General features: G+C 51.7%; 1 protein-coding gene across 3 annotated transcripts; it reads left to right on the top strand.

Annotated features, from left to right (window-relative positions):
* Rhcg (Rhesus blood group-associated C glycoprotein) lies at positions 1-24,295 on the top strand. Of its 3 annotated transcripts, none has more exons than NM_019799.3 (11): positions 1-318; positions 9,927-10,113; positions 13,768-13,918; positions 15,924-16,071; positions 16,998-17,164; positions 17,842-17,979; positions 18,165-18,301; positions 18,564-18,688; positions 19,044-19,117; positions 22,670-22,876; positions 23,858-24,295. In NM_019799.3, exons 1-10 carry the CDS (start codon positions 132-134, stop codon positions 22,850-22,852), a joined length of 1,497 nt encoding a protein of 498 aa, NP_062773.2. In that variant the 5' UTR covers positions 1-131; the 3' UTR covers positions 22,853-22,876; positions 23,858-24,295. The 3 variants fall into 3 exon arrangements, with proteins under 3 accessions (NP_062773.2, XP_011249180.1, XP_006541067.1); XM_011250878.3 differs by having other exon boundaries at positions 160-318; positions 9,893-10,113; XM_006541004.1 differs by lacking the exon at positions 9,927-10,113 and having other exon boundaries at positions 254-318.
* The last annotated feature ends 2,129 nt before the right edge of the window (positions 24,296-26,424 follow it).

Raw genomic sequence — 26,424 nt, 5'->3', positions numbered from 1 at the left:
TAGAGCCCGAGGCGCGTGGGCGGCACCATGGTCAGCTGTTCCGCGTCCGCCCCGCCCAGTGTCCCGGTCCTTTAAGCGTCTCCCTGGTCTCGGAGCCCAGCGTTCAGAGCAAGCGGCCAGCAGTGCGGAGCATGGCCTGGAACACCAACCTTCGGGGGCGGCTGCCCATCACCTGCCTGATCCTGCAAGTGACCATGGTGGTTCTCTTTGGCGTGTTCGTGCGCTACGACATCCAAGCCGATGCTCACTGGTGGTTGGAGAAGAAGCGCAAGAACATCTCCAGCGACGTTGAGAACGAGTTTTACTATCGCTACCCGAGTAAGTCCTATGGCCCGCAGATTCACTTAAGGAGTCTCCTGATAGACCCTAGCTAGTTGGGCGGGCGCCTGACTGGGCTCCGCATTAGGTCCGCCCCTGGCTCTGACAGGCTGGAGATGGAGGGGGCCAATGATGCCCCACAGTTCCCAGCTGGTCCCAGGGTAGAATCTGCACCAGGGTACAGCCTGAGCCAGTCACTGGAGAAATGGTCAGATGTGCTCACACTTTGAAAGTCTGGTAGAGGCAGTCACCTGAAACAAGTGGGCCGATTTTGTGATTGTTGTTTGGTTAGTTTGAGTTTTTTTTTTCTTCTTCTTCTTCTTCTTCTTTTTATTTAACCTTCATCTCTCTCCCAGCCATCAGATGCCTCCTGTGTCCCTGGCCTACTTGGTGTCGTCAAAAGCCAGAATTCCACCTTTACCACCTAAGTAGCAGGTGATCTGGCTTGCACACACCTCACATATAGATAGATGTCAGGGATCACAATGATGGCATGATAGCTCTCCACTTCTGATACTGAGACTGTGTGTGGGACCAGAGGTGGTGCTGGGCCACAAGGTCCCAGGGTTTGGGAAAAAGCCAGTGGCCACCCTTCCTTTTCCTGGGATTTTTCTGCATCCGTGAAGCTATGAAGCTATGGCTAAGAATATGGCTGTAGGGGCTGGAGAGATGGCTCAACAGTTAAGAGCATTGGCTACTTTTCCAGAAGACCAGGGGTTTGATTCTTAGCCCTTAAATGGTTGCTCACAACCATCTATAACTCCAGTTCCAGGGAATCTGATGCCCTCTTTTGCCCTCCCTGGGCACCAGGCACACATGTCAAGCATTCAGGTAAAACACTCTAACAGATTTTTAAAAGACGATGAAGAAGAATATGGCCCTTAAGTGACAAACCTCTCTTCTATCGTGGCTCTGCTGCTTCAGGGTGGGCGGTCTCAGGCCGGTGCCAATCAAAATGAACCTTAACTTCCTTCTCTATGGGGTGATGGTGTGAGGAGGGGTGTGAGGGACAGGACTGGGAGCAATCCTCACTTTACAACAAAGCAGTCAATCACAAGAGCACTACACACAGGCACCTTAAGACTTTAGGCATCTCTGGGAGCTTATGAGCAGCCCAAGGTCACTCCAGGCAGCCTAACCTTGGACTCCCAGCCCAGGACCCAGTCATTGCCCTTGTGCTTTCTGAGAGTTTCCACTTTGTCCACTAGCAGCCAATGACAATTCCTCTACCAGTTGGTGCTCATGCAGTCATGGGCCATTGAATTTTTTTTTGAGGGAACTCTGAAGGTTTTCTCTCCAGCAGCTGCCTATATCAACCTTTGTTCCCTCTGTGGCTTGTATGCTCAGCAGCGGAGCATTCTCTGTTTCTGGAAATAAAGGGGCTCAATTCAGGGCTGTGTGTTTCAAAAGAGGTCTCGGCATCTGTAGTTTCAGAATCCATAGTGCAAACCCGCTTTTCATGTTGCCAAACTTTCCCCTTCTGGGTGAGGACCTGGTAAGCGAGCGGGGAAGCAGGCGAGCTTAGTATTCTTCTTTTTTTTTTTTTTTTTTTGGTTTTCCAAGACAGGGTTTCTCTATGTAGCCCTGGCTGACCTGGAACTCACTTTGTAGACCAGGCTGGCCTCGAACTCAGAAATTCGCCTGCCTCTGCCTCCCAAGTGCTGGGATTAAAGGTGTGTGCCACCATGCCTGGCAGGATTCATTCTTGACTCTCCAGCTGTTTTGCTCACATCTGGGCACCAGAGTCAGCCCCTCAGGAAAGGGCAAGGCTTCCGTAGGTGTTTGTAGTTCTTTTATCTTTTTTGGTAGATAGTCATCAAGACCCCACAATGGAAAGCTATAAAACCTAATGTCCCTTAAGAAGGGATGTGGTCTTCAGTCTCCCCAGCTCCTATCCTGTCCCTCCATCGTAGCCACTTGTCTTCTTTTCTGTCACTCCATTAGCATTTATTGACATGACCAAGGGATGCTGGCAGCAATGAGTCAGGACCAAGACATAAACCCTGACCGTCCCCGTGAATTAGGGTTTCTGGTCCCTCTGAACTAACAAGTTGTGCACCCTGGGTCTCTGGTCCTCAAGGACTCCTAGATTTATTGGGAACACAGCTCTGCTTCTCATACCACCCAAGGCCAGTGGTGCTGATGCTGGTGCTCTGAGCAGACAGCCAGTCTCTGACACTGGGGAGTTCTGGTTGCTGCGGAGGGGGCAGGGCAGCCAAGGGACCTCTGAAAGGGAAGCCTGGGAAGTGGGGTAAGAGGCTCAGAATGGCCTGAGAGAAGGAGGAGCATGCTCTCTTCTCTGAGAGCCCTAACCACCAAGGATGCACCCGCCCCCCAGTTGCCCTTGTCACTAATTCCTACAGATATGGGGGAGCACTTGCATGCAAGCAGGAAGTGGGAGGTAACCTTGGCCTCGGTGTTCCTTGGCAAGGACAGGAAGGACTGAAGTACCTGTAACCAAGCATGGGCTCTCTCCTTGATCATCTCTACCATCCCTAAGGGGAGACATTGCTACTCCCCATGCCCATTTCACAGATGAGAAAACTAAACCCATGTACCAGACGTGTCTCACACAAGTCACTCAATAGGAGAGTGAGCTCATCCTGGGGTCTGAGCCCATCCTCTTGAGTGACCCCCCATATCCTATCCTTTCCCTCTCCCCAGCACCACTCTTTGAACCCCCTTGATCATGGTGACTGTAGTTAGGAGAATGAAAGTTCCTGGTCAGGGGGGTCTCCAGGCCCTGGTTTCTGCATGATCCGGTAATTCCCAAGGGTGTAGGACAGGGCAGGCCCCTGTGGTGCTTCTAGTTCTTGGCTTGCAGCCATCAGCACCTATGCAGGGTGAGCTGTGGGGCCTCATTCCTACCCAGGGGATTCGTGGAGCCTGCTGGGCATCTCTGGTTTCCAGAGTAGGCCAGCACAAGGACTCAAGAGGGCCTGAGGTCAGCACCCAGGCCGGCCACAGCTCTTCACAGACAGCAGACCCAGAGCTACCTCGGGATGTACCCTGATGCCCTTGGAGAACCACAGCAGCCAGGTCAGCTGCTGGATGGAAAACTTCCTTCTAGCTGGCGTAGTGACCATGGGCTATGGCTGCAGAAGCTGGCCCAAGGAGGGCCACCAAGTCCTGACCCTAGAAGCTACCAAGCACACCAAGAGAGGGTGCAGACTTGTTTTAGGAGAGAGCCTGGAGCAGAGAATGCTCAGATTCCACACAATTAAGGGTCTGTTTCCTGAGGCCAGAGCCTCTGGGGTTGCCTGGTCCTCAGACTCAGTCCCATCCCATCAGGACTGGTTTAACTGGAACAAGTGGAGAGCATAGACTGGTAGTGAGCCTTGCAGTGAAGTATCTGGGTTAGATCTATCACTCAATGCCCTAACCCATAGCCTCAGTCTGCCCTTCTGTAGAGTGGGACTATGCTGCATAGAGTGTCTAAGAGGATTCAAGGTTTTTAGGATGTGGCTTCTTAGTAAATACTGTCATGGGCCTCCAGAAGGGAGTCAACACACTGTGGTGTTTAAATGGAGGCCCAGCATCTGGCTAGAGACGTGGCTGGGAAGTATGTCCCTGGGACTGGCTAGAGCTAGCGTAGGTTTTACGCTCCTTCATGCTGCCTGCCTGCTATCAAGCAGGAAATGTATTCTCTTCATTTTCTAGTGGAAGAAAATGTGGATGAGGGAGCCCAGTGCTGTGGCACTGGTCACTGTCCCTAGGACGGACAGTTGGCAGGGTTGACGCCAAACCCTTCGACTGCACAGCCTGCCTGCTTTCTGGAGTTGACTGTGGCATTGCTGCCCCCACCAGGACACTGTGCAGTGCAGGTGTAGGGCGAAGTAGGCAGCTGTCAACCGGCGTCTAAGAAAACAAGCAAGGGGTAGGCGAAATGGTTCAGCTGGGGCACAGGGCCAAGAACTTGAGTTTGATCCCTGTGACCCACGATGGAAGGAGAGAACCAACTCCAAATGTTGTCGTCTGACCTTGGCACTTACCCACAATCGCCACCATCATTGTTATTGTCGTTGTCGTTGTCATCCCACAAAACTTGAGAGGCTTGGCTGCCCTCTGGGACATGGAAGGGGAGGTCCAGTCCCTACAGTGCACCACCCTTAGTGTGCTGATACAGTAGAAGTGGGGACAGGGGCTTCATCGAATCTCCCGAGTGGGAAACTTTACTGTGAACTTTGGTTGAACACCTTGTGGCTGGGGGAGGGGCACCACACAGAAAGGACGGTCGGATGGGGGTCGGGGGGGGGAGGTATTGGGGTTCTCATCTGAGGAGTTACAGAGGAGCAATGAGGGGGAGAATGGGAACAGCTATGTAGTGGCGCCCTCTGGTGGAAGTTAACATAGTTGGCCACTAGTGTGCAGAGCTGTCTCATTAGACCTTGGGAAAGAGTTGCCCTACGCTGGGAAGAGCAGCAGAGGGCCAACTAACACTTACCTGCATGTAGCAAGTCACCTGCTCCTGGTCACTCCTGACAGAGAAAAAGAGAAACACCTGCTCACTTATGAGCAACAGCCTGTGCCAGGTCTTTGATGGGTTCCCTCATTAGAAGCGCCCCGCAGAACCTCCTGGGCTAGCTGCCTGTGTGAAGTCATACAGACCAAATTCCCACATAATGACTGCCTGAATGACTGCCTCTTCAGTTAGCACGGAACCTTAGGAAACAGGACTTGATGGATGGATGGTTTCAGTGCTGATTCAGGACCAATTTGGAAGAGAAAGGGGACCCAAGGAGGGGAAGCTACATCTCTAGAGAGGGACAGAGAAGGTCAGGTCACCCAAGGGAGTAGGGTAAGGGGGACAGATGGGGCAGAAAGAGGAAAAGCCAGGGTTTCTCATGCCTGGGACGCAGCGACACCAAAGGCAGCTTCAATGTGTGTTGTGTGCCCTGGTGCCCCTCTCCTCCTTGTCTGCATGGCTCCTTTGTGGCATTCGGATCTCGACCCCCTTCTTGAAAGGCGCTCATTCTGACAGGACGTTTTCTCCTGAGGGGGCCTCCCCCAGTGTTCCCTTTCTTCCCCTTCGCTGCAAGGCACACTCATGCCTGATCTGTTTCTCTCTTCATTCCCACACTCCAGCTTGAGGGCCTGTGTGCTGCAGGGCAGTTGGTAGTTGGTCCTCTCAGGCTTCAGGCCCTGCCTCCTCCTCCGTGGTCAGTTGTTTTAGGCTCACCACAGCCAAGGCTGGCCCCCAGCACGTAACCTTACACAGCCTGCCGCTTCAGTCCCTTTGCTCCAGGTTCGTCCCTGGCCCTGTCTTCATGCCACACGGAGCTCTCCGCCCTGCTTGGGAGACTGTCTGTCATCTGAACATACCGCCTCTCCTCACGGAACAATTCTGGTCTGTCACTCATCTGTACTTCCCAGAATAACCACAAGCTCTCCTGTAGCACTGGCACGTCACATACATTGGCTCCATTTTCTCCAGAACAGCTGGCAACTTGATTAGGCATGGCACACGGTAATATACGGAATCCCCATACATTTAGAAACCCCAGCCGGATGATGTGTCTGCTCTGCTGAACTCAACAGAGCCTAAAACCTTGAAGCAGATGCAGAGCGCCGCCCTGAGGTACACGGGGCGGAAAGGGTCAGCTTTCTTCTAGCTATTTGTGCTCCTGCCCTTTGAGGAGCTAGGGGGCTGTTACTTTTGTTCAGCTCCTGCTGGCCCAGAGGTCTGTAGCCATGGCTTGGGCCTCAGGGGAGCCTGAGGCAGGGTGGGTTGTGGGGAGAGAGTAGGACAGGTAGAGAGGTCAAGGTCCATGAAGCAAAGTCGTTGTTCACCATTCCCTTGCCAGACCGCAGGGGCTCCAGGGCCTGTCAGCCCTGTGTGTGGTGTTAGAAGGAGAGAGGCCTCAGGCTAGCCACACTGTAAAATCACCCTGATGCTCTTTAACTGTGCCCAACTAACTGCAAGATAAAAGTAGTGAGGATATACTCTTGTTGGTTTTTTTTAAATACAAACACAATGTAATTTGCATGTGTGGGGAGTGGGGCAGGGGGTTGACTCATGCATGTCTATGCATCACTCGCATGCATGATGTCTACAGAGGCCAGAGGGTGTTAGGCCCCTGCAAGAGCAGCCAGTATGCTGTACTCTTGTTGAGGAGGAAGGGAGGAGAGAGTATTGAGACAGGCTTTCTCTGTATAGTCCTGGCTGTTCTGAAACTCTGTAGACCAGGCTAGCCCCAGGCTCAAGAGATCTGCCTGACTCTGCCTCCCAAGTGCTGGGATTAAAGGCATGTACCACCACTGCCCCCCAAGAGATTTCTTTGGTAGGAGGAAGGGATGGGGGTAAGCTTCAAGACAGGGTTTCTATGTGTAGCCCTGCTGTCCTGGAACTCATGTTGTAGACCAGGCTAGCCTCAAACTCCAAGATCCGCCTGCTTCATGCACATGCTGAGATTACGTGTGCCACCACAGCCCTGTTGTGTTGTACTCATGCAAATATCACAGAGGGCCCACCTTGGCACTCTCCCAGGTGCTAAGAATATCCTGGTGGCCAACACAGGTACGACCCATGTTCCCAGAGCTGTATAGTCTAGTAGGTTAGACAAACAAGCAGACATACAACTTCGAGTTGTAATGGAGCTGGAAAGGACATGAGGGGACACCCGGCCTTAAAGTAGGTAGGTGGTCACAGCTGGGTCTAGTGGTGTTAACCTTTAATCCCAGCACTCGGGAGGCAGAAACAGGTGGGTCTCTGTGAGCAGGAGGCCAGCCTGGTCTACATAGTGAGTTCCATGACAGCCAGAGCCAGGGCTACACACTGAGACCTTGGTGGTCAGCAGGCTTCCCCGTGAGGAGGCGTTGGGCTGAGATATGTACGGAGACATTTGCTGGCTACTCTGCAATGGCCTTTCGATAAAGGGGGCTCCACCAGAGCAATGCCTCTGCAGTAGGACTGAGAATGAAAGGGGGAGGGGAGGGGAGTGCAGCAGGCACACAGAAGGGAGGGTGAAAATGGACACAGTGAAAGAAGGCCAGTGGCTTGCGGCCCCCTGAAGCTGCCTGGTCTTTCTCTTTGGAAATAATTTCAAATTTACAAAAGCTGCTAAAACTAGAATACAGTAAGGCACAGTAGGCTGTGTATACTTTAACTCGGGTATGGGCATTATTCTTTCTGTCCCTAGCTACACACACAACACACACGCACACGCACACGCACACGCGCACGCGCACGCGCACGCGCACATGCACATGCACACTTTACCCCACGAATCACTTGGAGGGTGAGTTACATTCCTCATCACCTTCCTTCCTTCCTTCCTTCCTTCCTTCCTTCCTTCCTTCCTTCCTTCCTTGAACAGCCCAGCGTATTTCCTAAGAAGGAGAGTACTCACTTCCATAACAATAGCATTCAGCTTCATACACCCATCTGGGTACCTTAATCCACCCAGTTCTCTCAGCTGACCCAATAATCCTTTTAGTTCTTCCCTGTACTCTCTCCTCCCAATCCAGTGCAGACACAGGTTTATTAATTGGCATATCTTTTGATCTGGAAGATTAAAAAACAAACAAACAAACAAACAAACAAAACCAAAAACCAAAGCTCTTCTTGAACAATTTTCAAGAGTATAGCTTAACCCCAATTGTTCTGTTTTGCTTTTGAGACAAGGTCTCACGATGCAGCACAAGCCAGCCTCAGATCTACAATCCCCCTGCCCCAGTCTCCCAAGTGCTGGGCTAACAGTCAAGTGCCATTGTGCCTTGCCTCAGCCTCAACCTCTTTAACAATAGGCCTCTCGTTTTGTGTCCAATTGTTCTTTCCTTATTAAATTTGGGCCTGCAGTCTCAGAGAGAGCACCCTATGGGGGATATTAGGTGACACATCCTTCATAGGCTGTCCCATCTGGAGGCACACACCGCCCTTCTGCCACCGACGGACATGTTAATTTTTATTCCCCCAGTCAATATGTAACCTAATTTTTCCTCTGTGCAATTACAATTGTTTGTTCCTCCCTCGAGACCAATGAATCATTTATTGGCAGGATCTTTAAGACAGTGCAGAAAGCCCTGCTCTTGTCGGAATTTCCCTCCACCTTTCGCATCGCTCATTGAACCCCGGCTGCTGAGAAAGCCCTGGCTTTTCAAATCCTAACCGACCAGCAGCCCCTCAGCCTTATAAGCAGGATCCTCAGCTTCTGCAGCCAAGAATCCTCTTTGCTCCCCTGTCCATCTTTACATATTTATTGCCAGCGTGGACCCATGAATTCCTGTATCTAAATGACTGTAACTTATTATGAGAAACCATTATTTTGGTGCTTAAATTGCCCAGATGAGGCCAATGGGAGCCCTTCTGCCTGGCTCTTTGTGTCCCATGCTGTCCACAGTTCCTTTGTGTCTTATATTTTCTGTTGGGTTTTTACTTGTCTGGGTTTTTTGTTTCTGTTCATTTTTTGTTTTTGTTTTTAGATTTATCTTATTTCCTTTATGTATCTGAGTACACTGTCGCTGTCTTCAAACACACCGGAAGAGGGCATCAGATCTCATTATAGATGGTCGTGAGCCACCATGTGGTTGCCGGGAATTGAACTCAAGACCACTGGAAGAGCAGTCAGTGTTCTTAACTTCGAAGGCATCTCTCCAGCCCTTGTTTTTTGGCTTTTAAAACAGGGCCTCCCTGTGTAGCTCTGCCTGTCCTGGAACTCACTCTGTAGACCAAGCTGGCCTCGAACCTACAGAGACCCGCCTGCCCTCTGCCTCCTGAGTGATGGGATTAAAGGTGTGTGCCAGGACACTCTCGTTTTTCTTGGGCTCTAAGAGCAAGCAACGTTAGTGCTGGCAGAGCAGTTTAGATCATCCTGGTCCATCTCAAGTCTTCTACCCGATCCCTTTAGTTTTATTAGAAACCTGAGGCTCACAGAGGGATGTGACTTGTTCAGACTTGGAAGTAGAATCAGTGCTTTAATAATAATGAATAAAGACAGCTACCCAGTAGGATCACCTATTATGGGCACACATACATCTGTATTTAACCTCTGCAACATCTGTGAGGTGGCCTCAGACAAGGCATTGAGCCCCAAGTCTGTTTGGTAACGGCCGTTCCAACCAGAAGATAAAACATTGGTGTTCCAGTTTTTCCTACTGCATGGTTGGAGGAAGTGGACTTGGTGGAGGTGTGTGTGTGGCCGCGAGGAGCTAGGTGTGCAACCTTACCTGGCTAAGCATTGATTCTTCTCCCCTGAGGAAAAAGTCTTGCCCTGAAGAGGGCAACACTACATTGTCTATCCATTTGGACCAGCAGTGCTATCTGGATGAAGGGTGGAACAAGAATACTGTCATCTCCTAAGGGTACTCTCAGACATCTTGACCCTACAACCCAGTAGTCTAACCTGGAGACCCACCTCAAGGCTCCCCTCCCCAGAACCTTAAGATGGAGGTAGTGGCTGTTTTGCCAGTGAAGAGGCACTTTTGTTACTGCCACCCAGCTGTGGCCTGGCTGTAGGAAAGAGGGGAGGGAGCAGGGTGTCAGTCAGGACTCTAGCTTCTGTCATAGTGGCTAGAAATATAGGAGCCGCCCTAGGCTGCGCTGGCTTGTCAGACTTAAAGCCGACCTTCTCTGCAGCAGAGACAGATCTTCAACTGCACTCTCCCGGCAGGCTTCCAGGATGTACACGCCATGGTCTTCGTGGGCTTCGGCTTCCTCATGACCTTCCTGCAGCGCTACGGCTTCAGCGCTGTAGGCTTCAACTTCCTGCTGGCAGCTTTCGGCATCCAGTGGGCACTGCTCATGCAGGGATGGTTCCATTACTTTGAAGAAGGCCACATTGTCCTGAGCGTCGAGAAGTGAGCCCCGGGAGCAGTCAAGGGGCGGCGGGCGGGGTGGACTGGGCGGGGGGCCCAGGGCGGGGCCTGGTGATGGTGAGGCAGAACCTGAGGGGGCGGTGCAGGAGCTGGGGTTTGGCTGGGGGCGGGGCCAACATGATGGGAGTGAGCCCTGGAAGGGTGGGAGTGGCTCACGCAGGGGAGGGGTCTGGGCTGGGGCGGAGCCTGTAGTAATAGAGATGGCTCTATGGTTGGGTGGGCAAGAAAAACTGGATAAGGCTCAGAAGTCGGGGCTCGCAGAGTGGTAGTGGGGGTGCAGTGAGGAGGGGGGAGGGGAGGAAAGGGAGTGGGCAGGGAGAGGGGGAGTGATGGAGACAGAGGTGGGCTCAAAGTGTTTAGAACAAGGTGGCTTGTCCAGGACACGTTGGTCCAGTGATGGACACCTGCTGTTTTCCTGGAGGTTGTAGTGTTATCCAGGTACTGTGGGAGAGTCTCTCTCCCCATGGTGGAGGATAATCTTTTCCACAAAAGAGGAAGGAAGGGCCCAATCCTTTCTTCACAGCTCTGAGACAATCCAACTTCAGGAACTCAGGAGGCAGGGCCAGCTTCCTGAGCCAGTATCAGACACAGAAATGGGGAACTAAACCAAATGGAGTCCTTGTCTCCTTGCACACCCGCTTTCTCTGGAGGCAGATTGAGCACTGAAAAGAGTTGGAAGGCTGGTGTGTTGGAGGAGGGGGGAAGCTCCCAATTAAAGCCTTCTGGATTGGCCTCGGGTCCCAGGGTGAGGCATCAACCTCTACTTCCACCTCCAGCTCTAAATAACATCTGCAGTAACTTCTCAGTTTGATGACAGTCACCAGCCCTTTCCCACCAGGTCCCTCACTCTCCTCTTTTGTGGAGCTGCCTCCTCTGAGCCTCCCCAACCCACCACAGCACCAATAACAGGTTGGAAAATAAATCTCCCCAAACCAGCTTGTCCAAAAAAAAAAAAAGTTAACAGGCAAAGCTGTTCTGTCACACTATGGACCCTGGAATCGTGGCTGTTGGTGCTGCACAGCACCAAATAATGGAGGGCATCTCCCCGTTGGGGCCAGGTTTTAGGCTAAGGCAGGCTCATCCCTGTATGAGTTCAGCCTTCCACTCATGCACCCGTAAGGGAAGTTTAGTTAAAGGTGGGCGAAGCTCCTAGTTTGAGAAAGACTTCAGCGGCATTGAAAATCCCTCAATCTACTCATCGAATCCACAGAGGTAGGAACAAATTAATACATGAGTACTTGCAGAGGGCAAAGCTCTGCTGTATTAGTTACTGTCGCAGTGATAAAACACCTTGACCCAAAGCAACCTGTGGGAGGAAGCATGTATTTGGGATTTTGATTCCAGGAACCCATCATGACAGAGAGACATGGCATCAGGATCAGGAGATAGAGGACACAGGATCAACTGCAAGCATAGAAATAGGGTGAAGAAAGACACAATACACTCAAAGCCCGCCCCATCTTCCTCTATCAGTGATGTACCTTCCTCCGTGAGGCCACACCTCCTAACTTTCCCAAGCACCACCACCACCACCACCACCGACTGAGGGCCAGTTGTCCAAATGAATGAGTGGGGGGAGGGGCATTTCTCACTCAACCCACCTCATTTGCTGTCACAAGTGGAGTCCCAGCCAAGTATTATCTATCAGCCAGATGTTTGAAAGGTAAAACATGTGTAAAAGATCAGTCACTCAAGCCAGTGAATGACACACAAAAGAAACAGGCAAGACAATCAAATAAAACCTGTGACATACCTCCCTGAAGTTCAAAGTGCATAAGATATATCCTCAATATCATAGGACCAAAGTAAAAATACACCTGTTATGTATCTAATTAGCCTCTGTGGTAGAACCGCTATGACACATGGAAAAGTATACTATTTAAAAAAATTTTTTTTCAAAAGAGTGGTTAGAGACTCTGAGTTAGGAAGTTTGGCGTGAACTACTTATTCAGCAAGCTGGTCCCTTAATAAATAGAATTTGGGCAAATTGGCTTTGTGGAATTAGATTCCAGCTACTGGCCTGGAGCCAATGTCTAGAGTTCAAGGTGGGGTGAATATGTCCCCAGATGTTACCTTGTAGGTCTGGAGGTGCATATCTATGTCTGACACCCAGGCTCTGCTCATCTGCCACTCGGGGACAGTTTTCCTCTGCGGGCACCAGACCCACCTCCCAGGTACTAATGGAAGAAGCCCAGGCTTTTCCGTTCTCATCCGTTCTCCCTCTTAAAGGGTGCCTCCATCAGATGGCTCTTTGGGACAGAGCTGGGCAAGTCCCTGGTCCTCCCTGAGCCTTCCTGTCACAGCTGTGAATGAGGAGAGTACCCCCACTGTGTACTTGGGGGGATGGCACAAGAGGGCATGTGACTAACACTCAGTGGCCCATCACCCATCCTGCCAGACCCTGTGGACACAGTGATGAACAGGGCTAACAGCGGAGGCATAGTCTATGATCATCCCTCGGAGAGGTCCTGCCCTCGTTCACAGACTGGCCCTCAGTTAGACAGTCTCACTTCCGTTCTGTGTTTTACACCGAGGACCCCTTTATGTTCGACAGCCTTGAGGAAGCAAACCTTCCTTCCTTACACCCACCCTACTGACAGGTTTCGGTCTGAAGACCCACACTGGACGTCTGCTTGAGAATGCAGGCCAGCTAACCTTGCTGCTGACAGGGGACAATCATGCAGGCAGAGCAGGCTGCAGACAGAGCAGGGTGTCCTGCACGTGGAATTGAATTTTTAGGACCTCTGCTCACTCTGGCTCTGCTTGCTCAGTCCCTGTTTGCTCTGGCCCAAAGATTTAGTTATTATTATAAATAGGTACGCTGTAGCTGACTTCAGACACACGAGAAGAGGGTATCAGATCTCATTATGGATGGTTGTGAGCCACTATGTGGTTGCTGGGATTTGATCCCAGGACCTTCGGAAGAGCAGCCAGTGCTCTTAACCACTGAGCCATCTCTCCAGCCCAGGTGGAAGCTTTGTGTGGCTGCAGTAGATGTCTACCTCTCCGTGATCTCTCTGCTGGGGTAGCTGGATCTGTTCCATTCAGAATCAAGGGGAGCCTACGTGCCTCCTTTTCTCTTGGCCTTTCTGTGGGCCCTCCTTATGCCTAGTACCGATACAGGTTTTCACTTCCAGTGGGAAGGTCCCTCTGTCTCTTCCATGGACACTCACTCTTCCTTATGGGTAAGAGTGACAGGAAGGACTCAGTAGCCAAGTCCCAGAAGGCCATGCATGGTAGTAGGGACAGGTGAGTCTGGAGTGAGCACTCAAGATCCTGGGAAAGACTTTTGGCAAGCAGAGGCAATAAGAAGAAATTCTGGGAAAGAAGCAGAAGACAGAGGGCAGGGTTGTACTCAAATTCAGGGCTTGTTCAACAATGCTGGCTTAGACCACTTGGTTTCTGAGCATAGTCTGTCTACCAGGCACAGGGCTGTCAAGGGAAGGTGTGGCTCCCACTGCAATTGTGCTGGATACTCTACATGACTGGCTCTAACTAGGATGAGCCCGTTATCACAGACAGTGAAACTGAGGCTCAGAAAGGTTAAGCCACCAGTCGTGGTCCACAGAGGACCAAAGGCTTGGTGTGTCACTTCTGGTTATAGCTGCAGCTCTTCTCTGGTCTGTCTGTCTACAGCATCATCCAAGCTGACTTCTGTGTGGCATCTTCCTGTGTGGCCTTCGGGGCAGTTCTAGGCAAGGTCAGCCCGATGCAGCTGCTCATTATGACCTTCTTCCAAGTGACTCTCTTTACAGTGAATGAGTTCATCCTCCTGAACCTGATAGAGGTGAGCAGAGCTCGGGGTGTGTGGGGGGAGGGGCAGAGAGGGAGACAGGGAGAGAGGTCTGTGGTTATGGACAACCTAACAAGCCAGTAAGCTTCCTGCATCACGGCTTCTTCATCTACAACTTAGGAATCAGGATGCCTCCCAAGGGAAATCACTGTCTACCCAACATCTGGGCAGCATCTGGGCAGAACAGACTCTCTTCATCTTCACGCTTGGCTCTGTTCTCCTCTAAGGAGGGCCGGTCTGCACCAGAAGCCAGAACAGGCTTTCACCAGACAGAGAAGGCCACCTCCTTGATTTTTGTTTTAAAGATGCATTTATTTATTTTTTTGTATATGAGTATACTATATAGCAGGTTGTGAGCCATCATGTAATTGATGGGAATTGGACTCAGGACCTCTGCTCACTCCAGCCCCACTCGCTCCAGCCCAAAGATTTATTATTACATCTAAGTACACTGTAGCTGTACTTCAGACACACCAGAAGAGGGCGTCAGATCTCATTGTGAGCCACCATGTGGTTGCTGGGATTTGAACTCAGGACCTTCGGAAGAGCAGTCAGTGCTCTAAACCTTTGAGCCATCTCTCCAGCCCAACCACACCCTTGATTAAAGACTACAAGTAGTTTTCATTTCACTTAAAGTAAAATCTCACTTGCCTGAAGGCTCTGCAGATTCTGGTCCCAGTCTTTCTCTCCCCCCCCCCCACTGCTTCCCACCCCCACCCCCACCCCCACCCCCGCAGCTCAGTCTCTGCTCTGTCACCACTGCATGTGCTATATGTCCCCAACTGCATGGAGCTTGATCCTGTCTTCTCAGCCCGGAGTAGACATCTTTATTCACTTCATGATCCACGGCCCTGCCGGCTTTCCCGAATGTTGTCCCTCCTTGGCCCTAGCTCTCAGATTGCCTTGCATAGCTCCCCCATGGCTTTTGTCTGTCTTCTCTGCAGCACTTGGGAGCCCTGTTGATAGGGGTAGGACTTATGGGTGGATGCTTCCTGCCCACACACCTGGCCAGCATATCACACACACTCAGATTTCAGAGCCTGCGTCTTGCTGAGCTGTGCTGCAGGATATAGGCAGAGGGGAGCAGGCTTCGCAGAGACAGCAGTTTACAAATCAGAGAGGGGTCCCAGCATCAGGCACCAAGCCTGCCTGTGTGAAGGACTGTCCCCAGGGCTGGGCAACCCAGCCAGTAGAGAGCGCCACAGCTTCCCACCGAGGGGCACTTAAAGCCAGGAGCCCACCAGGAGAGCTAACCAAGCCAAGAGAAGGACGAGTGGGAGGGGCCCTGGTATTTTGTTGACTGGCCAGAAGCCTGGGTACAGGGATTCCCTACCTCTCTCTGCTCAATGACTGCTGTGGGAAGCAGCTTAGTTAGGGTTTCTGTCGCTGTGATGAAACACCATGAGGAAAAGCAACGTAGGGGAAGGAAAAGGTTTGTTTTGCTTACACTTCCACTGGGCAATCCATTATCTACGCAAGTCCTGGCAGGGACCTGGAGGCAGAAACTGAAGCAGAGGCCACAGAGGAACGTTGCTCACTGGCTCGTTCCTCCTGGCTTGCTTCTTACACAACTCAAAACCACTTACCCAAGGTTGGCACCACCACAGTGAGCTGGGCCCTCCTATGTCAAGAAAACGCCCTTCAGAGTTGCCTACAGATCGATTAGACGGAGGTATTTTCTCAGTTGAAGGACCCTCTTTCCAGATGACTCTAGCTTATGTGAAATTGACAAAACAAAGAAAAACTGACCCACCAAACACACACACACACACACACACACACACACACACACACACACAGAGAGAGAGAGAGACAGAGACAGAGACAGAGACAGAGATAGAGACAGAGAGAGGTGAGGGTGGGGAATAGGTCAGGGAACTAGGCTCTGCTCTGAAGAGTCAGAGAGAGCAAAGCTTGTGTGCCTACGTGTGGGGTGGGAAGTACTATGAGGAATGAGGGAGAAAGGGCGCCTGGTCCTGACAGGCCCCTTGCACTCCAGGCAAAGGATGCAGGGGGCTCTATGACCATCCACACATTTGGCGCCTACTTTGGGCTCACAGTGACCTGGATCCTCTACCGAAAAAACCTGGATCAGAGCAAGCAGAGACAGAGCTCAGTGTACCACTCGGACCTTTTCGCCATGATTGGTGAGAGCTAACAGCTGTCACGGTGGTGAGGGCAGCCATGACGGGTGAGATGTTCCATGCTGGTGAGGGCCACCTTAGAGGGCTGCCATATTGGTTGAGGGCTGTCACCTGTAGATGGGAGCTGCTATGAATGGGTAAGGACAACTATGAATAGTTGATAGATTGCCATCATGAGTGGGAGAAGAACACCCATCATGAGTTAGGACCACTAGATGGGTGAGGACCACTATAAGTGGATGAGACAACCATGCATGTCCGAAGGTCTGCCTCGATGGGCAAGGATTGTCGTGACCACCCCTGAGCTCCACAGAATCAGTGGGTGACTGTTGGTTCTTGGGGAGGAAGGGCAGAGTGAAGGAACCTGTGGAGACTTTAGAGTCCTAGGTGTCCAATGCTCTCCATCGTGGAATTGGAAGAAGTTGGTCACATATCCTGTATGTTCCCTAGACTGCCCCAGGGCAGATGGAGTGGAAGCCAGGAACTGACCCACTTAGTCCCTGTGCTGGGGCAAGCTGCGCATTCCAATTCCTTATGTCCCTTCATTTCAGAGAACGTATAAAGTCGTTGAGAGCCAGCCCTTTCTTCCATTACCCCGTAGACTGAGAGATGCTAGTGCCACCAGCTAATCTGTCGACAGAGGGGAGAGACTCTCCCCTAGGATGCTAGAAGTGTAGGAAGCATGTAACCAGCCCCAGTGGTCAGGGAGACAGGGGGAGCTTGGTGAAGTGGTATGGGAGGCCAAGTGGGAGCTAGGTGAGTTAGGCCAGGAGAGCCTTCTAGGAGGAGCACCAGTGAGAGGGACGCTAAGAGGTCAGGAGCAGGTAGAGTTCTCTGGAGCTGAAAGGCAGCGCCTCTGTTGAGGGTGTGTGAGCCTGGCCTAACACCTCCTCTCCTGGCCCCTGGCCTGTGTATATTCTCTGACCCAGGCACCCTCTTCTTGTGGATATACTGGCCCAGTTTCAATTCAGCCAGTTCCTTCCACGGAGATGCCCAGCACCGAGCAGCCCTCAATACCTACCTCTCCTTGGCAGCGAGTGTGCTAACCACAGTGACAGTATCCAGTATTGTACACAAGAAGGGCAAGTTGGATATGGTGAGCAGAAGCCTTCGCGGGGAGGGATTCATCCTACGGCCATGCCCTGCTCACACCTCACTATGGCAGGCAGCTTCTAGATTGACACACCCAAACCTGGATGCTCAGAGTGGGCCATCCCTGCCAAATGTTGCCGTCCTTCCCACAGCCTGAAATGCTATGAGCCAGCGCCAGCTGAGAGTCACACCAGGCCTGCCTAGCAGAGTTGCCGGTGGGCGGCGGGGGTTGGGGGCTGTCCCCTCTGCCAGGTCTTCATCCTCCTGACACCACTGGCCTTCTTGGGCTTTATAAAGCTGTCCCAGCCCACACACTTAGAGGAGCAGCAGCGCAGCCCCTGCCACGGCTGACAAAGGAAATTGGTAGCAGCTGGGCACACATGTGGCCCACACATACCTTCTATAGACACATGATGTGCACCCAGATATGTACTGGCCTCTAGGTAGATGTGGAGAAAAAGGGAGCATGCAGGGCCCATGGGTATGTCTAGCAGTGCGCACATGACTGTTGGAGGTTGTGGCTCCTTTGCAAAGCTGGGACGGAGGCTAACCCCCCTCTGCCTGCTCCTGGCTTGCTGAACCTGAGTTGTTCCCAGCTTCCAACTTTGCACAGGGTGTGAGCCACAGGCCATGCTCTTTGCATGGACCTGAGAGTTTGCACACATTGCCTACCCTGCCCAGGTGCACATCCAGAATGCCACGCTTGCAGGTGGGGTGGGTGTGGGCACAGCTGCGGAGATGATGCTCACACCTTACGGCGCTCTCATCGTGGGGTTCTTCTGCGGCATTTTCTCCACCCTAGGATTTGCATACCTAACGGTGAGGACCCTCGGGCTGTTGCTAGGGATGCTATGGGGAGGGTGCACGGGGGGGGGGGGGGTTATGTTTCTGATAGGGAGACACAGAGGGAGGGGTGAGGCTTAGGGAACCCTTTGTCTTCGATGGCCTCCCCATGCCCGACTCAGCCACAGCCTGAGCAGTGCCATCCTCCCTCCTCCCTCTAGCCATTCCTGGAGTCCCGCCATCGCATCCAGGACACATGTGGCATTCACAACCTGCACGGCATTCCTGGCATCATAGGCGGCATTGTGGGTGCTGTGACAGCGGCTTACTCCTCCCCTGATGTGTATGGAGAGCCAGGGTAAGTGTGGAGGAGGTGTGAGGGCGGGCTTCCCTCCTTCCTTCTCTATTCCTTCTTCCTGTGGGACCAAAGCATCTTCCTCCTCTTCGTTTTCCACTCTAGACCATTCCCGGGCCTCTCTCCCCACCCTCAGACCCGCCCCAAGAATGCAGGGAAAGAGCCATCTAGCAGGAAGGCTTAGGGTTTCAAGAGCACACCTGTTGGGTTGCAGGAATCATGGCCTCTCCATGGGGCCCTCACTTGCTTCCTGTCTGTACCCCAGGATAGTCCATTCCTTCGGCTTCGGGAGTTATAAGATGGACTGGAACAAGAGAATGCAGGGCAGGTCCCAGATATTTGGCCTCCTCCTGAGCCTGGCCATGGCCCTGGTGGGCGGCATCATTGTGGGTGAGTGACAGCGGCTAGACCAGAAAAGGCAGGGGTCTTGGTGGGAGACTAAGTGTGTGTGTGTGGGGGGAACCCAAGAGCATGTTTTGTTTGTTTGTTTGTTTGTTTTCGAGATAGGGTTTCTCTGTGTAGCCCTGGCTGTCCTGGAACTCACTCTGTAGACCAGGCTGGCCTTGAACTCAGAGATCTACCTGCCTCTGCCTCCCAAGTGCTGGGATTAAAGGCGTGTGCCACCACCACCCGGCCCAAGAGCATGTCTTAAGGGTGGGCCTGGGAAGGAGGGGGTCCAGCTGAGGGGGAAAGTTGGGATAAGCTAAGGGTGTTTTCTGAGCACCGTGTCCTCCAATCTCTTTAGGATTCATTTTGAAATTGCCGTTCTGGGGACAAGCTGCAGATGAGAACTGTTTTGAGGATTCCATCTACTGGGAGGTAAGCGCTAGCGACCTGTCTCTCTGCACACGGTAGCCTCACCTCACCTACTGTGACATCGATGTAGGGCACGGTGTCACCTGTAAATTGAAGACTCTTTTCCCTACCCTCCCTCCTTTCCGCTCTGGACCCCAAAGGGGCTTTGTATACATTTCTTTCTACATGTTCTGGGAGGGGAGTCACAGGAGCAGCCTGCCATGGGGCTGGAACCTGGAATGTCAGCCAGCTGTGTTCTAGTAAACTTCCACAGTCTCTGTCCCCAACTCTAGCTGCATCAGTGTCACCTTGTAATCCTAGTCTAGGGAGAAGGCTGAGGCAAAAGGACCAGACGTTCAAAGTCATTCTTAGATATGCAGTAAGTTTGGTGTGATATACGCAACCCTATCCTTAAAACAAACAAACAAACAAACAAATAAAGTTGTCCTACCCAGAAGTACTAACAGCCATCTGAGTGACTCTGATGGCAGACCCGTCTGAGAGCCTCTCTGTTAGGCTGGTGGCTTTTTACGCTTCCTGGCCTCTGAGAGTCACCCGGGAAGCCTCTAGAGCAGTAGTTCTCTACCTGTGCGTGTGGATCACAACTCCTTTGGGGGTCGAATGGCCCCTTGACAGGGGTCGCACATCAGGTATCCTACTTATCCGGTATTTATGTTATGACTCGTAACAGTTGCAAAATTACATTGATGAAGTAGCAACAAAAATAATTTTGTGGTTGGGGTCACCACAATTATGAGGAGCTGTATTAAAGGGCCACACAGCATTAGGAAGGCTGAGAGCCACTGTACCAGAGCTTCTTAGAGCTCCCATTCAGTAGCTTGGGTTCCACTGGTCTGGTGGCTTGGGGCTTGGACATGAGACTATTTCGTAAAACTTCGAAGGCGATTCTGAGACTCATCTTTGTGAGAGAATCAGTGTGGTGTCCAAACCCAGACTCCATAGTGATTACTTTAAAAATTGTCACTTGATGCCCACCAATGGGGCTTCATTCGGAAGGTCTGGGAATCTACAGATGAACAAGCTCCCAGAGGAGTCTGCCTCAGCAGCAGAATTCCACCACATTCCACCACTGTTAGCCCATCAGTACAAAAGCCAACCTGAGCCGTGTTCCAGGAAATAAAATACCAGAATACAGCAGAACTCTCTCTCACTGTTCTCTAGGTCTCTATATTTTTGTCTGTCTGTCTGTCTGTCTGTCTGTCTGTCTGTCTCACTCATTCACTTTTCTCTCTCACTGTCTCATGTGTGCACACAAGTGTGTGTATGTTTGCACACATGCCACAGCACATATGTGGAAGTCAGAAGACTTCAGTAGGAGTCAGTTCTCTCCCACCATGTAGGTGCCAGGAACAGAACTCAGATAATCAGGCTTGACTACAAATGACTTTACCCACTGGGCCATCCTGCCAGCCGAGAACTCTTTTTTTTTTTTTTTTAATGCCCTGATTTGGGCCTCCTGTGGCATCAGGATCTCTCTCCCCACAATCCACTATGGCAGGCGTTTACCTGTTCCTTTCATTATGAGAAAGAGGGAGAGAGGGAGGGAGGGAAGAAGGGAGGAAGGGAAGGAGGAGAAGGGAGGGAGAGAGGGAGGGAGGGAGGGAGGGAGGGAGAATGATTTATGGCAGTCAACTCTCTTCTTCCATCAGATGGGTTCTGGGTCACCAGCCTGGTAGCAAGAGCCTTTACCAACTGAGACATCTCACTGGCCCTAATTTGCTTATTTTAAATTACAAAATTGCTAAAAGCTCTTTACAGAAACTCTGGAATTAGAGAAACCTGTCTAGAAATATAATTATAGGAACAAAGAGTGTAGCTCAGTGGTAGAGCACAAGTCAAAAAGCATAGGGTTCAATCTCACAACACATACACAAACTCACACACACTGTCACACACACTCACTCACACAGTCACACACACACACAGACTCACACACACTCACACACATTCACTCATACACACAGTCACACACACACACAAGTCGCACACACATTCACTCACACAGTCACACTCACACAGACACACACATTCACAGACACACACAGTCACACACAGACATACACACTCACAGACACACACAGTCACACACAGACATACACACTCATACACATAGACACAGACACACAGTCACACACAGTCACACACAGACATACACACTCATACACATAGACACACACTCACACAGACATACTCAGTCACACACATTGTCACACACATTCACTCACACACACTCACACAGACACACATTCACACAGTCACACACATGGACACACAGACACACACTCTCACAGTCACACACATACAGACACACACTCACACAGTCACACACATGGACACACAGACACACACACTCACACAGTCACACACTCATGCACATAGACATACACACTCACATATAGACACACACACACTTACTCACACAGTCACACACACATTCACTCACACACACACTCACACAGACACACACTCACGCACATAGACACACACTCACACATAGACACACACACACCCTCCTTGAAGCATCACTAATACTTTTAGTGTGTTTCCTCTCGTTCTTCCTTCTCTGTAGATTTTTCATACGCAGTTGAGATTTGCTTATCCACCCTGCTCTTTCTCTCTTCCTGTCTGGCATACAGATTGCCCTGGACATGTCAAATAGACTTTTCTTTCTTGAGCATAACTGTTTTCATCCTATCTTTAAAGGCCACAGAAACATAATTTGAGATACCACAATCAGAAACACTTGGACATAATACTAATAAAATGGACCCAAAATCCCCAAGCATAAGAGTTGACTCAATCTACCTACCTACTTACCTACCATCTATCCACGACTTTTGCAACTGGGGTCGCTGGCCCGTGACAGATACCTGGCTTGTTACATGGTACTGGGACGGAACTCTAATTCCTCATGATTATACAGACATCTCTCCAGACCATCCTGATTTGTTCTGACCTTCATAGTTAATGTCAAGTCCATACCTTCTCCCAGGTATGTACCTCAGCAGTACTCCGTTAGGGGGAAATATCTAAATTGCTGGAAGTGAAAGCTGTCCCCACACCCCTGATTTGTCTACCTGGGCAGTGAAATGGCTTCCCAGAGAAAGGGGTCCACAGCTGTGAGAAGGTGGGCCAAGCTGCCTCACCGTGATGCTTCACCTCCCAGATCCGTTTCCGGTCTTTGCATTTTCCTCTTCTACTTTTGGATATGACTAAAGTTCTGACATACCAGACTGCTCAGTTTTTAAAAATGGGTGCCACCTCCCTGACTCTCAAGCTGCTTATCTGAGTCCAGAATGAAATCTGAACGCTTGTGTCAACCCAAGGTTAACCAGCTGCTGTCCTTATGGCAAGGTTCTTGCTGTGCCCCAGCATCCCGGGCAGTGCCAATCATGACAGCACCAAGAGTGAAGGGAAATTCATACCATGTAGTCTTCAAGATGCCCACAAGGTGGCGCTCGCCACACAGCATTTGCAGCCTTTGGTCCGCCCCAACACTAGTCTGGCATTCCACTAGGCATCCTGGACCCTGGGAGTAGCTTTCTCTCTCCACAGGTTCATGAAGAGGTGAACACTGTCTACATTCCCGAGGACCTTGCTCACAAACATTCTACTTCTCTGGTACCTGCAATGCCCTTGGTACTTCCAACTACTTCAGCATCCATAGTTCCTCCAGTCCCTCCGACACCTCCAGTATCCTTAGCAACTTCAGCACCTTCAGCAGCCTTGGTACACTAAACTCCCAGGGCAGGTGAGAAGCAGGTAAGTCTCATCTGTGGGGGATGGGGATCTGCTTTTCTCAACAGAGGCCCAGGTCTCAAAGCCAGATGCCATAGGAAAGAGACAAACAGCAGGCATGAAGAAATGAAGGTGTGAGTTGAGATGGACTAGGCAGGCTAGACTGCAGGAACATATAGAAAGAGACTCAAGAACACACTTGGCTTTGTAACTGCCGCTGCTTGACTTGGAGAGTCTCTTCAGCCTAGAGGTCAGCTTCAGTTTCCCCATCTATGACCTGGCTTTATTTGGTTAGATCAGGCTAGACCTTCCCTCCTCCTTCCCCTCTGTAATGCACAAAATAATTGATGGGGTGCTGTAATATCTATATCCAAACCTTGAGAAACTTCCAGGAAGCAAGGTAGTTGTTTACCTCTTGTTCATACCCCAGGCTAGCCTGGAATTAAGTATCCCCCTGCCTCAGCCAAGTGCTGGGATTACAGATGGGTGCCATCACCACCAATCATCCCTGTCCCCTTGAAAGACGGGACCTCGTATATCCCAGGCTAGGTTTGAATTCACTAAGTAGCTGAGGATGTCCTTGAACTACTGACCATCCTGTCTTAGCTCCCAAGTGTGGAATTATAGGTGTGTACCACCAAACCCAGTTTATAAAATGCTGGTCTTCAAACTCAGGCCTTTGTGCATGCTAGGCAAGCAATCTGAGCTACATCCCAGGCCCCTTTCTTTCTTTTTAAAAGATGAAGAAATTAATGGACAGGATCTTCAAGCCACACGGCTACCAAGTGAGGGGAAGGGGGCCTTTCAAGGTCATTAACATTGATCATATCAGTGTTTGATGCCCTTGGAGACCAGAGCTTGGAAGTAGCTGGGTCTAGGGTAAAAAGCAGGAGAGAAGGTCTCTGGGAGGACCAAAGCCAGACTGCGGCCACTGATCAGACAAGGTTCCGGGAGGCTGCACAGCTGTGGTGGGGACATACCAGCTGCTCCCCCTCTCTCTTGCAGGCCCCACAGATTGCCCCCAAGCTCTGGAGAGAGCTGGGGCTGACATATCTGGGAACTCAGGGACAGGGCAGCGGAAAGGCCCACTGGCCTGACTCCAGCACCTCTACACCCGCTTCATCCCAGGGGGCTCACCGGGCTGAGAATGGAGGAGATTCGGACAAAGTGAGCTCCAAGCCAGGGTCAGCTGCAGAAGGTCTGTCCCTGCCTGCGGTCATGATGCTCATAGCCTGTGAGAAGTAGCATGAAGAGAAGCTGAGGCCGGGGGTTGGGAAGGGGGTGTGGAATGGGAGGGCGAGCTTGCCCCCACCCCACCCGGGATACCCCTTCTTGGACTCTTCAAGCCTCCGCCTGCTCCCCAACAATGTATTTCCCATGTTCCAAGGCACCCAAGATCACTCTATTTTGTGTAGTAAATAAATGTTGTTGATGCTCTTTGTAGACTGGGGAGTGGATGTTCTGGTGGGACCCCTGTGAGATCTATACGGACCCAGAGGACCTGGCCTCCTGCCTGGCCCTGACCCTTGCCCAAAGGGCCACTCTCTCTACAAAAGTCCACGCAGCCCGGGAGGGTCAGGAGCTAAGCCCTAGACTGCATTCTTTCCCCCAAGTACCCCTCTTTCTGTAGGGTCCACACTGGTGAGAAAGCCACCCGTGTACTAGCTTTCTCTGAGTCCATTCCAGCAGGCATAAGTAAGGAGGGAGCACCCCCCTCCCAGTTGCCTTTCTCTAACCCTCCCTCCCCTTCCTCTGCCAGTCCCGCCCCACTCCTGCTCTAAAATGGGGAAAGCTTCAGGTCCTTACATATCCAGGTGTGGAATGGACAGGTGAACTATGACAGGGCTGTGACAAGGTGGTGACCTGGTGGGGTTCTGGCGGATTACTAGGAATTACCAGAAGCGGAACAAGGGGACAGCACAGGTACACTCGTGGACAGGAATCGTGATAAGGAGTTTGCCTTTAGCTAGCTGAAGGGAGGGAAAAGCGTTCAGGCTAAAGAGCAAGGAAACCAAGATCTTTTGTGGAGCCAAGGTTCGTGGGAAGGAAGGGGTAAAGAGAGGAAAGGGATGGTCTCTCCCCTGCCTCCCGGCTCGCTCTCCCCGCCTCCCTGGCAATCCACACACTCACACACATACACGCGCATGCACGCACACTCGAGGCTTCGCTCCCCTTTGCAGAGCAAGGGGAAGGGGGAGGAGAGAAGGAGGAAGCTGAAGTGCCACCTATTCATGTTCCGCGATGTAACACCCCTTATTTTCCATGCTGGGTAAAGACAAAAACCCTTTACAACCTGTTTCTGGAACTTGTCAGCAGCTGCCAAGAGGAGCATGTTAATTAAACGTCGGCAAAGATGGAAGCCGGAGGCCCTGGCTCTAATTGGACAGTTTGCTTCACCGGATTGAAAAACATTGTGACAAAGAAGGAGGTGCGCGGCGGCTCGGCAGGGGGACAGGGTGGCGGGGGAGGGGGCGGCGGCTTTGATTCCAGCTGATCAGCCCGGCCCCTCCCCCACGGCCGCACGGTTCCGCCCAGCGGGTCCCTGCAGGGCCAGGGCGGGGTGCAGGGGCGGGGTGTGGGAGGGGCGCAGGTGGTGAGGTACAGAGGCGGAGTCTGGGAGGGGACAAAATAAGGTGCAGGTGGTGGGGGTGCAGGGGTGAGATGTGAGAGGGGCTCAAGGGACGGATTTGGGGGTCTGGGAGGAGCATTGCAGATGGAGCGGTGCAGGAAGCGGGGAAGAGTATCTGCGAAGAATACAGGGGCAGGATCCGCCAGGGGTTCGAGAGGCGAGGTGCCTTTGGAATGGAGGCTGCAGGATCCTCCAGAGGGCCACACCTGGGCTCTCTATGAACCGCCTCTCAAACTGGTAAACCAATGGTGGGCCAGGCTTTGAGGGAGCTGTAGTGTGACACTCTCCCCATGATCCCCGATCACAGGACTTGGGCACCTGGAACAGCGACTGACAGCCTTTTGCCCGTGGGCAACATGGAGGCTGCCTTGGAAGCCCAGCTGGGCAGAGGTGGCCTAACGTGCTGTGAACAGGAATGAAGTATCACAGCACTGGGGGCTAAGGCATTGTACTAGAAAACTGGACTGTAAAGGTTCCCAGGTAGCTTTCAGGTACCAGGGCTGGGGATTACATTGCCCTGACAATGTCCCGTCCTGTGGATATGCTTCAAGTTCCCTCCCCTGTGTGCTTTGCGTGCTAAGCTGGGTACCTTGCTGAAGACATCCCTCACCCACCCAGTCACCTAACTTTCCAGCAACCCTGAGAGAGAGGCTGTAGTCTTCCAGACTTGCTGGTGGGGAAACTGAGTCCCAGAGACCGGAACACCATACTGTGTTGGAGTAGGGAGAGAAGGTCTCACTATGGTAGCTCAGATTAGCCTGGAATTTCATATCTAGCCTACCTCTGTCTCCTAAGAATGAAGTTCATAAAGACAGCCTAGGATGAGACATGGGGTCTCTGATTCCGGTGCCTGCCCCTGGCCACTTGTGTTCCAGGCTCTCTGACTCCTGACCGAGCCTTCAGTTCACACCTTTTCCAGGATGGTGTGAGCTGTGTGGAGTTC

The sequence above is a fragment of the Mus musculus genome, chromosome 7 (genome assembly GCF_000001635.26).
Source record: "Mus musculus strain C57BL/6J chromosome 7, GRCm38.p6 C57BL/6J".
NCBI lineage: Eukaryota > Metazoa > Chordata > Mammalia > Rodentia > Muridae > Mus > Mus musculus.
Note: the sequence above shows the minus strand (reverse complement) of the source record. Positions and strands in the feature narration are given on the sequence as shown.

What these genes read in the sequence shown, in the direction of transcription:
- Rhcg (NM_019799.3), top strand. Translation starts at nt 132, where the DNA reads ATGGCCTGGAACACCAACCTTCGGGGGCGGCTGCCCATCACCTGCCTG. An exon ending in GTTTTACTATCGCTACCCGA is followed by an intron (nt 319 to 9,926) that starts GTAAGTCCTATG and finishes CTCTCCCGGCAG; the next exon opens with GCTTCCAGGATGTACACGCC. An exon ending in GATGTGTATGGAGAGCCAGG is followed by an intron (nt 18,302 to 18,563) that starts GTAAGTGTGGAG and finishes TCTGTACCCCAG; the next exon opens with GATAGTCCATTCCTTCGGCT.